Genomic DNA, 19216 nt, shown 5'->3' with positions numbered 1-19216 from the left:
GCAATTACTCCACAAATCATCGGATAAGTACAGACCTCTCGCACCAAAGATGAGTATAACCATGGCAATGTTTGAGTGCTGGAGGCAACAGTGCCTTGCGGTGCTTGGTACAGGAGTGAGCCTTTTCACACAAGCGTGCGAGTAGTGAACTGACCTTGATGGTGGTGGAAAGATTGTGCGATATAAGAGGAAAAGAGAGGTCCTTGAACCTCACACAAATACATTATTCACATCAATCTCACATACACACATCTCTTGTTCTCGCTTTAAGTCAACCAAACATCTGTCCTTCCTGTGTTATATCTGATTCTACAACGCAGCAATAATACTGAGTGTGATTGGATGCCAATGCTTCATCCCAGTCCAAAGTTTGGGATTATATATATTGATATGATTATAAAAAGTTTTTTTTTATTATTATTATTATTACTATTATTATTTAAATAAGGCATTGCTATTTTAATATTTCACTGTCAAAAAAGAAACTAAGTAATAATTTAACAGCACCCCACTGAGAGAACAGTACAACTGTAAAATTACAGTACTAATGGTTGCCGCATGTTGAGTTCCCAAATACACGTTATAAACGACCCAAACTTATATTGTATTTTGATTAATCATGCAGCCCTACATGTACACATTTTGATTGAGGCACTAATGGGGTGAGTTGCTGTACTTTGTGTGATCAAGTGGTTCACAGGCCTTCCTGTAGCTCAGACTGATCAAGAGCAAACACATATACACACATAAACCCAATAACCCTAAATGGCAATAGTACACATCACACTAAAACCACATGGACACACACACACACACAGCTTAAAAAGACTTTCCCATCCTGTGCCAAAGCCAGAGATCAGACACATATGAACACACTAAAAATACACACGTGCACGCAATACCCCTAGACATCTACACATCCGCATTAGTTTCCCCACAGATCACGCACACTGCAGACTGTGTCTGTTATACATTTATAAAAACTAAAATCAAAAATATATTGCACATACTTTGCATTTAAATAAGAAAGAAACAATTAGAGGTGAAATAAGGTCATTAAGATTATTAAGACAAACTAGACAACTGAGGTTTAAAACTATAGTGCTTGTGTATAAATGGGTGTGCCAAAATGTGTGGATTGTACTCCGTTGAGAACAAGAATGGGTGTATCCCTCATATCAATTACATGGTCTACCCAGCTTAAATAAACAGTACACACAGACTCCAGCACAGAGCGTGATTAATACAAACAAAGGCTGACGTAAATGCATGCGTGCGTGCCAGTACCACACCACACGGACAATGAAACAGAGAGCAGGAACATTATAATGATATATGAATACTACAGGCAAAACAAGACACTTTAAGAGCATTTGAAGCGAGGAGAGGAAAAGATGTCAGACCACGTTCCTTATTATATAATCACAGACAACTGCTCATTCCTGGCCTGGAATCAGAGTCAGACAGTTCAAAGAAGCAAAGTCTCATTGGAATTGGTTTTGATTGAACTTGCATTGTGTGAAAAAACATTATTACATGAACTGAAACAATAGGGTTTCTATGACAGATGATATCAACACTGATAGCTAATTTCACACAGATATATATATATAATTAAAAAATGCCAGCAAATAAGATGTAACTGGCCAAGCAGCAGGGACGTGCAGAGAATTCCTCAGGGGCAGGGGCTCAAATGTAAAATAGGGGCATATATGCTCATCAAGGTTGCATTTATTTGATCAAAAATACAGAAAAAAACAGTACGCCTAATATGGTGAAACATTACTACAATATAAATGAATGGTTTTCTATTTTAATATACTTATAACCTTTGATACTTTTTCAGGATTCTGAGTTTAAAAAGTAAAAAAAAAAACAGCATTTATTTAAAATAGAAATATTTTGTACCAATACACTACCGTTCAAAAGTTTGGGGTCAGTAATTTTCTCTTTTTAAAAATAAATTAAAACTTTTATTCCGCAAGGATGTTAAATTGATAGTAAAGAAGTTCTATTTCAATTAAATGTACAATATGCAAGAATTAATATGCAAAAACCACTTGCACAGTGTTACACATTTCTTTCAAGTGTGTACTTATGTTATCCTAAATGTTTCAAAGAATTTGTAAATTCAGAGAAATTCACAATTTTAAATAGAGCCTGTCCCTTGTCGCCTGTCAATGACATAATATCCGCGTTATCCCTGGTTTCCGCTTGTACTGCCATAGTAACCATGGCGACAGACGTGGACAACTGTGTAACGTCTCTAGCGGTACGCTCACGCTGTTGTTTTTTCGTTCAAACATTATGGACCATGGCAAGCAGACTTTGGGACAAAAAGATCAATAAAACGAGGATCAATATCGGCGTGGCGTTTTCGAGATGCCAAGAGCTCCAAGATCAAACTTCGACTTGACAGAGACGCCGCTCTTGCATGTACTTTATTAGACAGGAGAGCAAATGTACGTAAAACTAATCAATGCTATATAGCTCAACGTGATGAAATGTTAGAATATGATCAGTGTGTTATTCTGATGTTGATCTAGCTTACTGCTAGTCTCATACAGCCAACAAACTAACACATAGCAGGGCTCTAGAGTGCGACCAATTTGGTCGCATATGCGACCAAATTTTGTAAGTGTGCGACTAACATTTTTCCTAAGTCGCACCGGTGCACCTAACGTCCTCGCATCCGCTGCCTCTCCACGGACGTTTGTTGGCGTTTGTTCTCCTTTGACGGAACTCACACTCTTCTCTCACGCGGTGCCACAGCTCGCACAACACGACAGCCCTGCTTAATAATGAGTGACGACGGAGGACAGAATTAAACATTCAAACGTAGCCTGGTTACACTTAAGGTCTGTTATATTAGTCTGATTTTATTTAAAATTTCGGCTTCCAAAGATTATAAAAAAATATATATTGAGGTAAACCCATTAAAAACTATCTAACTACGCGCAACTTCTTCCCATCGCAGCATTAGGCGGTCATTTCTCCCTAAAACTCAGAATCAGAATCAGCACGATCAGTGATTGTTGTAAATGCAGTCTAGCTACTGTTGCTAAATTGCGGGACGCGTTTAATAACTGAAAGAGATATTAAAAACACAAAAATCTGCGCAAGAGATGCTGTTCGCATGGCGGCGCGCGCTCCGAAACAGACCGAGACCGGCCGAGACAAGCAAATTATACTTTCGGTTTCATGTGCAGATTGTGCGCGTCTAAACGATCAATTGTACACAAAAGCGTGTCAATTACCGGCTTTGAGATTCACTAAAACAGTTTATGTCTTAAATGGACGTAGTTATGGAAATAGTTGGGAGAAAATGGTGCATCAGTAGTAGCCTATTAGATCTGCATTCTGCACCCGGTCTTAAAGGGGCCGCAGTCTAATAAACATGTTGACGATTGCGCCATTACTGTAAATCAAACAACAAGAGAAAAATCACTCACAGCTCTTGAAAGAATAACTTCAGCTTTAATAAGCATTAATCTATTTATGATAAATTTTACAGTGTTATTTTACATTTTATTACTTTATTAGATTTCTTTTTAGACCATGCCTGAACAGTAATGTTGATAGGCCTTCCTGAAATTAAAGCACTGTGTAGGCCTATATAAAGTGTATCTTTGTTTAATTGTTTATCTTTTGTTTATCTATTGTTTATCTTTGTTTGTTATATATAAAACAAAAAGAACCATAAGAATACAGTTAAAGTACTGTATCGATAAGCAGTATCGGTAAGAGTAGGAATACCGTTAATAATTGTGCTTCAAAAAATAAATAAAAGTTTTTACCTACACCTTCTTGTTTAAATTCATTTACATAATATATATGAATGTGTATAGAGCGTAATAAAAAGGTGACCTTAAAATTGTGGCGTTAAAGGTGATACAGCCGAGGAAAAATTTGGGTGCACCCAAATTTTGTGCTGGTGCACCTAAATAAAAAAGTTAGGCGCACCAGTGCAACCAAGGCAAAAAGTTAGTCTGGAGCCCTGCATAGCATTATAACTTTCAACACACTCAAATGCAGTTTAGTATGATAGTGTAGACCAAGTGAAACCGCGCTGCGTTACCTCACAATTTCAATTTGTTACATAAACTGACAAGTTTGAGTAGTAATTCAGCACTTGCGGGTAGTTCGGTAGAAAGAAATGTCCTCATTCCTTTTTATCCACGGGACTCGTGTGTGGCACTGATATCTGTCTCTCATTAGTGATTGCAACCTGCTTCATACCACAGTCATGTTAAAAAAAACATGAATGTATTCACTCATCCATAAACATTATTTTCCATTAACATTTTTAGATCAAGTTCCATGATTCCGCTTATCCACTGCGTCATCAATCTTCGCCTTTGTTATAAGAGGTTAGCGACCCCTAGCGGCGGAAAAATTACATTGTGGCTTTAAATGCTGTTCTTTTTTACTTTTTATTCATCAATGAATCCTGAAAAAAAGAATCATAGGTTTCAAAAAAACATTAAGCAGCATAATTGTTTCCAACATTGATAATAAATCCACATATTAGAATGATTTCTGAAGGATCATGATCATACTATTGCTGCATACTTATCAAAAATGTCAAAATAATAAATCCTTTCACGTCACCATTTTGCGTGTTGTTGTCAGCCTACACTTCACATAATCGGCCTGTAGGTGGCGTCTGGGCTTCATTAAACCAACTATGATAGTTTGATCAAATGGTAAACAGTGTATCAATATACATAGACTAAATACAAGAGACTTGAATAATAACTTACCATTAATGCTACTTTTGGTGCTGGTTTTGTGCAGTGCTTTGTAGTCAATTAACATCCATCGTTTCAACGACGCAGATTCAGATCACTTCATTGATTTACTCGATTTATGAATGACCAGAAAATTACCGCCCCACTTCACATTGTCCAATAACTTGTTGTGCCAGATGATGATTGGCCGGTGTATTATACATGACAAACAGGCATCAATAAATTATGTAATATTTTAAAATATGTAATATGTGGATTTTTAACTGAATCGACACACTACCTTTGATTATTGAAAAAAAAGTTTGGTTTATGTTTTTCCTGCTGTCGAGCCATATACTCACTGAAAGAATATTTGGCTCGAGAGCATCGGTTCCCGAGCAGACTGTGGAATCCCTACGTTTACACTAGCGCATTTTCGCTTTACGCCTGCTGTCCACATTACTCCAGAGTTTTTAGACCCTCGAAAAATGGAGACTGACCCCCTCAGTCAAGTCCGAAGCAAGTGACAACCCATAGCAACGCGTTCTGGCAACGACACCTCAGACTGACAGAAACGTAAAGTGTTTTACACATTGTCATGTTAATAATAATCAAAAGCATTTTGTTTTATTGAACACAATGTTATCTTTGATATTTGTTTGAGAGGGGCACTTTTGATTAATTTTGAAAAAGGGCAGGGGCTCGAGCCCCCCCTTTTTCTAGTCTCAGCCTAAGACGTGACGACACGCCCACACCAGGGATGGAAATTAACTTTTTTGTCCACAGGCCACTGTGGCTGGTGGATTTAAAAATCTACCAGCCACTCAATGTTTTTACCAGCCACTTTCTTGTTTTTAACCTACAATGTGTAACTGCATGTGAAAATTAATACTACAACATCTACAATACTTCAGCAGTTTATTTAATCTCAAGTCTCAATTAAATACTGACATTTTCTCTTTCATTCTTATACACACACCAGGCAAGGCATTATGGGTGCGTTAGTAGGCCCACCCACTTCACTTTTCAACAGGCCCACCCAAAACTTGTCTTAAAAAAAAAAAAAAGTTTAATATATTCTAATTTTGTCAAGAACTATAAAAAATCGTCAATAAGATCATAATTTGTGCTAAAATAGTCTAAATGTTTAGTTTTAAATTTTTTTAAAAGCTGGTTATGTCTATCTTGATGTTTCTGCACAAATTCAGCAGACGGGTTTGTTCCGATCAGAGCTCGTGAGTGGAGAGCGCATTTCTGAATATTCCGCTCCGCTCGCTCATTCCGCAAGGTCGCTCGCTCAACCCAGAATGGCCTGATCCTGGTTCGAAAATATGTGGAATAGGGCTACCTCCGACTTAAAAAAAATTCTAGTCGACTAGTTGTTGTTCATTTAAGCCATTCGTGGACAAATCGCCCCTGTATATTATTTTAATTATGCTTAAATAGGCTATAGCCTACAGGATGCGCGTTTACGTAATATAGCCGCACTCAAGCGCACGACCATAAAGCTTGCCACAAAGAACCGGTAAAAGTAATGAAAATGAATGTGTCTAAAATAGCAAGGAGACATTTAATTATTTATTAATAAACTGGTGTTTTGCGGATTCGCCATGAACGCCAGAGAGAAATGCACATTTCATATGGATTTCACAATCAGAGAGCCTATTTATTTTGGTTTTGAATATTTTCGTTTAAAAGTAGACATTTCAAGCTTTCTGTAATATATAGCCTATTCTCAAATCTGTGAGGCACAAGCTGAGTTTCGGCGCCCTCCAGTTCACATGCAATGCAAGTGATCATGCCGGCGCCTTATTACATTGTCTGCTATATATTTTCTTCTTATTTATTAAATACAGGCAATTCGTTGATAAAACATTGATCAAAATTAAGATACAATTTATACAAAACGAAAATCTTTTAAAAAGAGTCTTTCTACAAAACAAAACTCAATGAAGTGGTCAAAATCATGTCTTACATGTCATGTCTCCAGACATATTTGCGCATCTCATGATGTATCATATCTTTCTCGGCGAACAGCGCCGTTGCTGGAGGGCGCCAGCGCCTCTGCCTCGCGAGTGGATGATAGCCCTGAAGACACCTAGCAATGGTAGGCTATACCTTTAGTGGTAGTATAGGTACCTTTAGTTAAGTTATACCTCAAGAGTCTTCGTAGCGCACTAAGAGACAACGGTATGATGCGTAATGGAGATTCCAAAGCGCTCTTCTTTGGTCAGAACCATGGAGAGCGATCGCGGATAGGTCCGTCCTATGCACCAACACTTTTTACAATGCAACAAAATATTTAAAGAGCATCAAGCTATTAAAATCTATATTTTATTTTATATTTTAATCTGTTATTTTATCAGTCATTTTTATTAGGTTAAACAGTGATTGAATAACGGTTTTAATTTAACGTTTTCAATTTAAGGCCCACCTTGTCTCTTCGTAAACTAACCAATCTCGGGACTCCCCATTGTCTGCTTTTCTCCATCGTTCTTTAAAAAAACGTTTTTTGACCTTCGATGTAACGCCACAATTTTTTGAAGGTGTGCCTCCTCTAAAAGTGTCCGCCGTCCATGTGAAACAGTATGCTATTTTTATTTACCCGCCACGGTGGCCGGTAGGTGAAGCGAGTTTACCCGCCACAACACAAAATCACCCGCATTTGGCTGGTGGCGGGTGCTAATTTCCATCCCTGGCCCACACCCATCTGATGCATATGGTACACTTTTCTGGAAACACTTTAGGAGTTTCAAAGTGGCGATCTGATTGGTTGAATTCTACAGGATATCAGCGTTCTGTGTCGCGTTCTTTAACAGTCCGCCTGGAAACAAATGCGTGATGCCAAAACCCCTCGTGGAAGAATGCCATTGTGTTTACAACTTGACAATGAGCGCTTACCAGGATCAAATAAACGCTGGATTTTCAAAAGTCTAGGAAGTTCACGGCTCCGTTGTAGCAGTAAACTTACACGTTCTTGAATGAATAATTTATTAGATGCACACCGGTCTGTTACTGTAGAGACATCGACATTATATTTTCACGGCCCGAAACATGATGTGGAACAAAACTAACTGTGATTGGTTGCGTTACATGTCAGTCAAACGTCCTCTTGGGCAGCCCTTGGCCAAGAAAAGCTGCGATAGAGTCCAGACCTTCTGCCGTCAGTCTGAAGGTCTGGCTACGTGAGACTGCCCTTTTTCCTTAGCGCAGTGAAGAAGCAACTAATCACACGGTTAGGCAGTTAACCACTCCAACCCTGCAATGGGTTCGGTTCATTTATGAGACCTGCTCCAGTTCACGTGCAATGCAAGTGATCGCGCCAGCGCCTCCATGTTCTGATTATATCGTCTGCTATATTTGCTTCTTATTCATTAAAACCAGGCAAAATTTATTAAAATTAATATACAATTTATGCAAAACGAAATTCACTTTAAAGAAGGGTTTTATACAAAACAAAACTTAATGAAGTGGTCAAAATCATGTCTGAGCCACTCCATATGTCTCCTGATATAGTGCGCATCTTATGAACCTATCTTACACATGCTGTTCACTTTTCATATAATCAACATAGATAAAAAAAAATGTATTTGTATTTATGTCGGAGCGGGGTTTGCGTGAACGGCGTTTTACCGGTGAGCATGTGGGGGAGAGGTGCGATTACATTTTAATTTTTGCGATTTTAAAATTTGTATAGTTCCCAGCGATCATCGAATATTATTTTTGCTTGAAATGGCCATCCCTAGTATCCATAAGTTTTGCCCGGTTATTTACGGGATGATGCAATAGGCTATTTCATTTCATTTTTGTGACAGGATCACATCATAAAATTATTCAAAGTTTCAACAAGTTGCGTTTGGACAAGTGTGTTTATATCCACAGACTGTTACCCGAAAAACAATGTCTAAAGAAATAGGAATCGAAGTTTAGCCCAACTTACCAGAACTAAGCAATGTTGGGGCATGTTGAGCTCGGCTTGTTCTTTCTGTAGCTTTCACTTCTTTTGCCAGCTCTGAGAGAAAGTCGTCACCAATGTTCAGTTTGAATAATGTCATCCGGCTGCTAGCGCCGTTAACTGTAACTTATAGCCTATACCACATAAGAGAAGTATTGCTATAAGCACTTGCAATTAAAATCTTACTCCAACTGTTTATGTTATGCTTTTGTCTTTTATATCTTTGTTTGTGTATTTAATTGAACATTATCTGTAAAAAAAAAAAAAGAAAAAGAAAAAAAGAAAGGTGCGGTGATGACCACCACCACGGTAGGCATCTCATTACTGCGGTATTGCGGGAATGCGGTTATCATCAGAGCCCTAATTAAATATCATAATTCCAATGGAACAGAAGAAAAGAGTGACAGGATCACATCAAAGTCCTGGTGTGTTTTTGTCTGGAATTGAAGTGTGTTCAAGTTTGTTTGTGTCTCTGCACTGGTGACTTCACTGGTGGAACTAATTTAAACCAAAGCAAAGGTAGCACGTACAATAGCAAAACACAATCTGTGAATCAGTGTGTAGAGGAAAAATACTGAAACACTATAACCAAAATGACCCAATTTCAATAGGTGCTTGGCACTTACCGGTACATAATAATATCATACTGCAGCTTCCATCCATGCTCTGGCTCTCTTTTTGTGAGAGGGCAGGATAATCTGATCTGCAGGCAGGATTCGTCATACACACAGTCACACTGACAAGAGAGTGACACAGAGAGAGGTTTAACTGGCCCCTGACCTCATTCTGAATTGAGGACAGATCATGCGTGCTGAGTGTTTGAACTATTGTAGAAGTACTTTGCTCTTGTACTGCTGCCATGCTCTCTGTCTCTCCTTTTCTCCCTCTACCATCATTCCATCTCACTCTTTCACTAGCACACTTTCCAACCATTTTCCTTTCCATCCATGTTGCTTTGATCTCCCTCTATCCCTTATTATCTCTCGTTCAGCAGAGGATAAAAGGTGATTAGACCACAAAACACTGTTTCAACCCCTATCACTTATGTCATCCCAAAACAACAAAAAAGGCTTAGCCTATGTCTTTAAAAGACCAAAGGCAGACCACAATTTACACAGCCAAAACTTGACCAAAATAAAAAAGGTCTACAATTGATCCAGGTGCATTTGATTATTTGATTCATATTGTGTGCAGCCTTACTACTCCATGAAAAATATTTTGAACTGTATAAGATGTGATTGTGTGTGCTACAAAATTTTCATTTGCACTAGGCTAGTTGTTTTTCATTTTACTGTTGAACGACCATCAAAAAAGTAAGCAAACAGTTACGCAGTGGGGAAGAGCAGATGTGTGTGTATGCTCTTCCCCACTGCGGAACTGTTTGCTTGCCACACACAAACACTTTAGCATTTAGCATAGGTTTAAGACAATTTTTTTATTACATTTAGCTCACTTAAATGTTTGCTCACTCATTGCATTTTTACAATGGGGTAATTTTGTTAAGAGTTTACACAACACAAGGAAGCTTGATTTCAATCTTTGAATTAAATTGAAAAAAGTAGCACAAATAAATACAATAGAATAAAGATACAAATAAAGAGAAAAGTAGGTCTAACACTAGCATTCAGAAACTGAATAAAGTATTCAAATGTACAATAACACTGGATAGTCTTTTAGTCCTGACTAAATTATATACATAGGCGATCAATCCTGGTTCCTTACAATTAAAGCTATCTTTTGTTGTTTTGACAACAACATTAAAGACAGACACATATGGCTGATGTCACTTTAAGAGCTAGTGCACGTATCCATTACTGTTTTCATTGTACTCTCTGTCACACGGTCACGCATTGTACGCCTATTTATAGTAAGACATAACCGACTGTGTTTACGAGCATACTAACCAAGACCAGAATTTTGACAATTTTGTGCTTTTTTTCCTGTAAGAGCAATATAATCAGCGAAAAAGAAGTTTTGTTACTGGCGAGCTGTTTGTGTGCATGCAGAGAAAACATTCTCTCAGAGAGAGCGCGAGTACTGAATAGTTTAAAATCGCTTGAATGTTTAAACTGGTAAGACTTAAAGTCAAAATGATTAACTTTAGTTACGATGCAATGCTGGCCCGATTGTGCAAGCGATAATTCCGCAGGGCTCCAGACTGCAACCAATTGGTCGCATCTTACGACCATTTTTCCTGCCGGTGTGACCAAATATTTATTTAGGTCGCGCTGGTGCGACCACAACGTTGCCGAGCAGCGAATCCAAACAAAATGAAAGCGGAACGAAAATGCGCTACTCCTTTAAACTTCAAGGATCGTTTATTAGTTCGGACCAATAATAGACAGCGCAGCGCCCCAAACTCGCCAGTCGCGGGCCGATCTCGATCACGCGACACTGTTACTAGGAGATCCAGACTCTGGAGATCCAGTGAAGAAATCCATTGAATTCGCCTCAGAATTAATAACATAATCTCTGCGAGATCCAGTGAGAAACATTCCGATTCGGCGCAGAGTTCTCTGTTATAAACCATAGATATCAGATCAAACAGCGCTGACGTGGAAACCAGGAGAAACACTTATAGAAGGATTTTGTTTCAGTCCACAAATCAGCAACATTCACCATGGATTTAATGTAGTAACTGTAACCATAATGTGACAGAAATAGTCAAACGCTTACACAGGGTATATACAGAAATTCTTAAGTTGAATTTAATACCTTTTAATACCTTTTTTAATACCTTCACAATATTTTTTAATACCAGCACGACTTCAAGCTGCAACTGTAGCAGTGTAAAGTGAAAAGTAACGTTTTTTTGTTTGTTTTTTAAGCTGTGATTTTACCACTTGATTTCATAGCTTTGTAAGATAAAATCCTTCTTGCTAGACCTGATAGTTATTTTGGTCTATAATCATATCAATATCAAAAAGTAGAATAAAAAAGTAGCATTAAAAAGTTTATTTTAACTAATAGTCTAATTTTCTACCATATACTGTACAATTGAATAAAATTAGCTGCTAGATAACAATAACTTGCTTTGCACTTTTTTTCTGGTTTCACCTCACTCCAGTCTAAACTAAATGATTCATTATTATATAAATAACCTGAAAATACTACGTAGTTTACATACATGAATTGTTTGTTCATGTTACTTCACAGTGCATTAACTAATGTTAACAAATACAACTTTTGATTTCAATAATGTAGGCTACTAGTAAATGGTGAAATTAACATTGAGAAAGATTAATTAATGCTGTAGAAGTGCAGTTTATTAATAGTTAATGTTAATTAATATAGTTGACTAGAGTTTAATAAATGGAACCATATTGTAAAGCGTTACCGATTTGTTATACACCGATTCAGACGTCTCGTGAGTTCCGTGTCGGACAGATCAGTTGTTTTAACCATTCATTAAAGTGAATCGGTTCAAAGGAGTCATTAGTTCGCGAATTATGCGATGTGTCATTAGCGGACGTGTACGCGTTGTGTGATTATCCCGGCAGTTTAGGACATCGCACAAGATTTGTGTCAACACAGAAAACATTTCATCACTGGATAGGTTTTTTTTGTTTATTGAAAGTGTGATTTATGTCAGCTAAATGTGCGGAACGCTTTTCAGAGAAGATAAGGCAGTGTATTTTAGCACAATTCACACCCCGCGGTAATTCAAGAAATAAATCTCTGAATGCGACACGTGAAATTTCGGTCTTCCGACCTTTTACCATCGTGTCAATAGATTTTGATTAATATAGCGAGCATGAGACTGAGCAAGAGTGGAGAGAGAGCAAGAGTGGAGAGAGTGCGCGCGCGCGACCGGGGCTCTTTCTCTCTGCTCGTTCTTTCAGTTAATATGCACCCTGTCACGAACGCAGCAGTCATCTACATTAGGCTACTCACCGATCAAATAAGGCTTTGGCGGCCGCCTAAAAAAATGTCAATGCAGGAAAAACCAAGCGAACTCGCAAACAGGTTTAGCAGCAAACCAGCCGGGTACCCAGTTTTTTTCAGGGCGCGAACGAACACCAAGTCACATGATCGCTCAGGTCCTACTCGCAACATATAAATAAATCCACGCGAATTTTTGGAATTTTAGAATAAAGGCCTGAACTTCACAAATTGAAACTCATATGCCTAGTTGGATGGGGGTTCGGAAATGTAATACCTCGTCAGATGACGTTTATTACTTTTTAATGCCCTTCATTTTGGCTAATTTCATTTACTACCTTTTAATACTTTTTACAACCCCGCGGACTCCCTGTTACAAGTACTAGGCAACTCATCTTTTTCCAGCACTTCAAAAATCATATAGAAATGTTATTTTTAATGTGATGACCAACACATTTTTTGTTCATCCTTCAAAAATTGTCTTATTTAAACATAATAAAATAAATAAATTACCATTGTAAACAGTAGGATGCTTATTGGCTATTTTCACTCCCTAATATACTTTTTTTTTTTTCACTCGGTTTGCTTTTTAATTAAAGGGATACTTCAGGATTTAGCATTAAGCTTTGTATTAGTAGAAAATCTGTAGTATTTTCGAATTACCATGCTTTCCACCCTTATATCCCCCTGAGATGAGAGATTTATGTATTTTTTGTCTGGAAAAAATCCTCCGATGACGCAAAAATCGTCATTTTGCGTCATCTGAGGATTTTTTGGCCAGAGGCTAAAGACTACAGCCAGTAGGAGGGGCTGTCCCGCATGTTTTCAACCCGCCCATAGGAGGTGGGATCTCACTCACAGAATGTACACATAAGCCCCTTTCACACAGCGCTTTGAACCCGGCAAATTGCCGGCAAATTGCCAGAGCGCCTTCTGTGTGAACGCAAACTCGACCCGGGATTTAAGCCGGGATCGATGCCGGGTCGGGACCTAGTAACATTGCCGTGTTCAGTCCCGGAACGCGCGCTGTGTGAACAAAAGCCGTAACAATGCCGTGTCGTAGTGATGACGCTGAAGCCGGGCTCGTTCTCCAGCTGTGAAACGGTATGTAATGCGCAAGTTTATGATCGAATCAGAGAAACAAATGCACAGGCGTGGAGAGATCGCAGCTCATAAGCAAACTTAAGACGCTGCTGAGATTACAAGTCACATCGATGTCACGTGTCTTTACGGCATTTTTACGGGTTGTGTGTGAACGCACTCTCTGATTCCGGAAAATCACTGGCAGTGTGAATGACCAAAATCAAACGAACCCGGGTCAAATCCCGGGTCACTTTATCCGTGTATTTTCCGGAATCTCTGTGTGAAAGGGGCTATAGTGTCAGCCGTCTTTCTTTGGAAGCTAAGCTAACAGGCTCTTGTTCTGTGGAGAAAGCCGAGTAGTATGGGGTTCCCATCCTCTTTTTCCCGGACATGTCCGGCCGTCGAGATCGTCCAAAATGTCCGGGATTCGGCTTTTGCTTTCTGCAGTCGCCATTCATTGTTTACATGCACACCTTTTGTTTCAATCTAACTGAATTCATTCCGATTGGTGAATCTGAATGTAGTGTTTACATGAACGCTAAACAAGTGATCGGTTGATGTGCGTTTTAACATTGCTAAGAAAATTCCCGCTCCTCCGTGAGAGATAGGAGACCGGTACGTCTCACACGCTCATCAGTAATCACGCCACCGGCCTCGCGCCGTTCTCCCGCGCCCCTCAGCCTCGTCCTGCTCGCCACAGTAAACATAATGAATGGCAACTGTAGAACGCAAAAGCCGAATCCCGGACATTTTCGGCGATCTCAAAATCCCGTGTAGACTCACTAGTAGCCTAGCCTTGTTTTAAACTGCGCTCTCTTACCGGTAGGCGTGGCTTGGGAGTGGCCTCCTAGGGCAGCGAAGCAAGTGCATTCTGGGAGTTGTTGTCTTTCATACACATAAGCCAAAAATACATTTTCTGGCTTTTCTCAGTCTAGAAAGCTCCAAATTCAAAAATAATTTCACATTTCTTCTACATAAATGACCCATTTTAAATACACATTCATCTTTCCAGAGGTGAAGTATCCCTTTAATATTAAGACATTATGAATGATAATAATTAAAGTTAATTTCAACAACACCCTAAATTAAGCTCAGTGCTTTATTGTCAGCCCCAGTGCTACCAGATATTTTCTGTAGAACTCCGTGTCTGCGGTGCTGCTGCCCTCAGATGTTAGTCTGGAGCCTGTGAACTTAAAATAAAACTGCACATTGTAATATCTGTACGTTAAGTCCATTTATTTTTAAATAATTTGTCAGTATACAGTAATTTTGGGGGAAATTTGAATAATTGCACTGCAAGCCGATTTAAGGTGTGCCCCTAAATTTTCTGCTTGTGCTCCTAAAATGTTCAGTCAGGGGCTACAGCGCTCCTAGTAAACAAAGTTAGTCTGGAGCCCTGTTCCGTCATGTCCCGACTCTAAAACGCGAGAGTGTAGTATCGCTTGACGCTTGCATTGTGCAACCTATTTTGAGAGACGAGAAAGAGAAGACGAAGCAGCACCACTGAACACTCACAGTGTTTGTGAAATTGCATCTCCCAGACATTTTTTTTATTATTGATTTGATTTTATAATCTGTGTGGATTAATTTACTCATACAATCTACATGCTGAAGTGAATCAATGTTTGCAGGAATTTCCCGCATTATGTGGGAGACTTGCGGGAATTATTAAAATGATGTGCAATACCCGCGCCGAAATTTGAGCCCTGAAGCCCAAAGTATATTTCGGCCACATGCCGAACGCGTCTTTCCGTGCTCACGGCCAAAGTAGTATACTTTGAAAGGCTTGCGCACTCAACGTGGAAAATGAAGTATACCCGAGCCTTAAGAAGGTGACGGGGTTTGATTGGATTAAATGATTAAAGAAGTCTGGCATACATCACCAGAGGGAAGTCTGTTGTTTCACCAGATCAATAACATCCATTTAGAAAATTGGGTAACATTTTTATTTCATGTTGCCTTTAAAGCCCAGGACACACCAAACCGACGACAAAGAACTAGCGCTGATGAAAGCAGACTGTGTTGTCGCCTCGCGTCGGGGGAAAAAAGCTGCACTTGAACACACCGAGAGAACTACAGGCGACTGTCAGCTCGAATGCGCGTTCTGCGCCTGCGTGTGAATGAGACAACTGTCTATTTCTGAAGATATATTAATCTATATTCGTCATTCAAAAAGGGGAAACCGACACTGCAGGCGGAACACACTGAGAAAACTTAGTTGGCCGACGCACAAAAAATGCCCGTCGGCTTGGTGTGTCCCGGGCTTAAGTGAAAAACTAACTCACTTAACTTAAAAATTATTGGTTTGAGAATATTTATGGCAACATATGCAGACTAAATAACTAATATGGCTTCTTCTTTGATAGGATTGCACAGGCATTCCCACTGGAGTAGCACTTCAGAGACCATGCTAAAAGAAAATTCACCCACTCATACAAGGTGACATTCTACAGTGTCATTGCATAAGCATTACATAAGAGCAGTAGACTGCTTCAGTCACCTCCTTGAGCCAAGAATGCAGAGTAAAACTGACATGGGCAGTGACAAAACAGGACTTTATGTCCAGTACTACTAAATGCTTCCCTAAACCAGCATCTTGAATGAGAGTGAAAGTCCTCTCTATGTTGGTCATTGTGGTCACAGCCATAAATGGACAGGAATGAATAGACAAGATCTCAATGCGAAGCAACTGTGGCAGCCACAAAATGTTTGTTTGTGTGTGTGTGTTTGTGTGTGTGTGTGTGTGTGTGTGTGTGTGTGTGTGTGTGTGTGTGTGTGTGTGTGTGTGTGTGTGTACCTTTCACTGCCTGGCTGGAATTCAGACAGAAGGGATGGTCTACGGCGGTGAGGCTGGGAAAGGGATCCATGGGGCAGATGGGAGCCGTAGTCCCGAGCGTGAGGGTGGTAGTCCACCAGTCCACCAACATCCTAAAATGAACAAAACATTTCACAAACTCAGAAAATAAAATTGCATGAAAATTATGTCTAGCTGAAGTATAAGCTATATGATACTATTCCACATTAAATTAAATGTTTCCAGATTTAATCGTGCTCCTTACAACATGAAAAAAGGGGAGAATCTCAGAACTCAACCCAATGCTATCATACAGCCCTTTAGTTACAGATTAAAGTATTTATTTTAGCTTTTAGTCTCAAACTCTGAAGTGTTACACAGTTACTAGTTATATTGCTAGTTTAGGCAAAATTTTATTAAGACTAATATTAAGAATGACCCATTTTTTGGAGTCAAATGGTATACGAATCTGTCAGACAAAGGACATATTCCAACATGAACAAAGGTTTGGATGAGGAAGTGTTCCACTTGACTGGCTAGGGTTGAGTCACACTGATCTTGATGTCAGTGGGGTTAATACGAGCAAACTGTAATCTGCTGGATGAAGATGTTGGCTGAGGGTCAAATCTCACATGATTAACAGGTCATATCCTAAGCAAGATAATCCTTTGTTAGCAAATTTGAGCCAAACACCAGAGTCAATGTTCAGATCTATATGTACATTGCAAAAGTTTGTGCATGCTTAGTAGGGTGTATAATAGCCACAACACAGATTACTACATCATGCAGTATAACAGTGTAACACTTTTTAGCTCAATGGTCAAAAGTGACAGAGGTAACTTGTTAGTGATAAATAATGGGGGGTTTTTTTGGATAAGAAATTGACACACACAAAAAAAGGATTTTCAAGTTTTTGTTTTGTAGCCAGTAAGTGCAGTACCGTATGGGCTCTCAGCTGCAGAGGTACAGAACTAGCAAGGTGACGAGCGTCCACAGGCCTCCGCCCCTGAGGCACTGGCTGAGGGTGCGAGGACATGCTGACGATGCAACTTCCTCTACACTTTAAAAGTGGGTGTGGTCTTGTCACAAATGCTGTGCATCATGGGCTGTTGACTCCTGGCAGTCACAGACCTGGAAGGAAAAAGAGAAAAAGCATGGTAAATTAATTGTTAATGACAATAATAATAACATTTATTGACACAAAAACAATCTCCTGGGGATTAAGTGCACCTAATTTAAGAAAACAACAAGGAAGGGCAACTGAGAGTTTGATCACAAGTGAGAAAGAGCAAAGCCCCTTTCACACAGAGATTCCGGAAAATACACAAATAATGTGTCCCAGGATTGTTTGATTTTGTTCATTCACACTGCCAGTGATTTTCTGGAATCTGTGAGTGCGTTAATACACATCCCGTAAAGATCCCGTTAAGACACGTGACGTCAGGATGTGTTGTAGAAAAGCCAGTCTAATCTTCCGCTACCGCTCTTTCCAATGTAGTCGGGCACTTGGTGGATTTTTTTTACGCAGCGTCTTAAGTTTACTAATGATCTGCGCTTTCGTTCTCGAGAAACCACGCTTGAGCATTTTTTTACGGATTCGGTCGTACCCTAAACAGTACAGCATCGCGTACCATTCCACTAAGCTGGCGAACTATATCAGCTTCAGCACGGATAGTAAGGAGCTCCTTGGTCTCTGCTTCATTCTAGTTTGCTCTTTCTTTCTTTCTTTCTTTCTTTCTTTCTTTCTTTCTTTCTTTCTAGAGATCTTTCTTTCTCTTTCTTTCTAGAGAGAGATCTTTCTTTCTCTTTCTTTCTTTCTTTCTTTCTTTCTAGAGAGAGAGAGAGAGAGAGAGAGAGAGAGAGAGAGAGAGAGAGAGAGAGAGAGAGAGAAAACACCTGCTGCTGGCCAGATACATGTCGGCAAACTGTGAATGAATAGATCACTCTGTATCCCCCTCTCATCTCTTTCTATCCTCATTAGGGCAGACGGTGAGCTGTCCTGCATGCTAAAACTCCCCTTTTCACAGGTACAACAAAAATACACAGTATGGCTAAACAAAGTTAATATTCAAAGTCCCTTTAAACCAAGTCAGTTTAATCAGCGACTATCTTGGTAACATCCCTGGCTAGCTATTTTCTATACAACTCTAGCCTACTTGAATGAGGACCGACAAATCAAATTAAACAATGCCTAGATCATATAATATTGATGTACTTTGTGAAAACAGGCAAAATAGCTTACTGTAATACATGCTTAACTCAAAAGACCATGCAGTTATACAACATGTTCTATTGAGATGGATGAGAAAATATGAACTGAACTAGAATAAAACTGCAGCAAAGAAGTACTTTGCATTTATCTCTATATTTCCATAAAATGCATTTAATCCATGTTTTAATCTAATAGTTAATATATATATATATATATGTTAAGCATCACTGAAGTGTCAGGCAGGAGAGACTGGAGAGCCAAGAACGCACTGCAGTCTTAACATTTTGGTAACGTCAATCAGAGGTGGTGTTTCCTCATCAACACTGTTTTCACCAGTGTGAACTGGAGACAAGAAAAGCAAAGCACCAGGTGTTGAGAGTGCCAACCCAGCACGGATGAATCCCAAACACACCAGGCAATGCTCATGAATTCAATGGACATGAATACAATGCTCATGCAAAAACGTCACAAGCAAGTGAGACCTACAGGATGGGTTCACATATTGTTAAAGCAGTGACTTTACAAGAACTATCGTAAACAGATGTTAGCCGTAGGTTGCT

General features: G+C 39.3%; 1 protein-coding gene across 3 annotated transcripts in view; it reads right to left on the bottom strand.

Moving 5' to 3' along the window:
• ncor2 (nuclear receptor corepressor 2) overlaps positions 1-19216 on the bottom strand; it is a 128305-nt gene that overhangs the window by 65056 nt on the left and 44033 nt on the right. For all 3 annotated transcript variants that reach the window (XM_082188066.1, XM_082188067.1, XM_082188068.1), the window contains exons 2-3: positions 17385-17575; positions 16448-16578 (exon numbers count right to left, since the gene is read on the bottom strand). In XM_082188066.1, the coding sequence (XP_082044192.1) occupies positions 16448-16578; positions 17385-17480 (227 nt within the window). In that variant the 5' untranslated portion in view covers positions 17481-17575. The remainder of the gene's footprint in view (positions 1-16447; positions 16579-17384; positions 17576-19216) is intronic.

Source organism: Leuciscus leuciscus, assembly GCF_965113295.1.
Source record: "Leuciscus leuciscus genome assembly, chromosome: 13".
Lineage (NCBI taxonomy): Eukaryota > Metazoa > Chordata > Actinopteri > Cypriniformes > Leuciscidae > Leuciscus > Leuciscus leuciscus.
The sequence above is the reverse complement of the archived record's forward strand: the minus strand, read 5'-3'. Positions and strand labels throughout refer to the sequence as shown.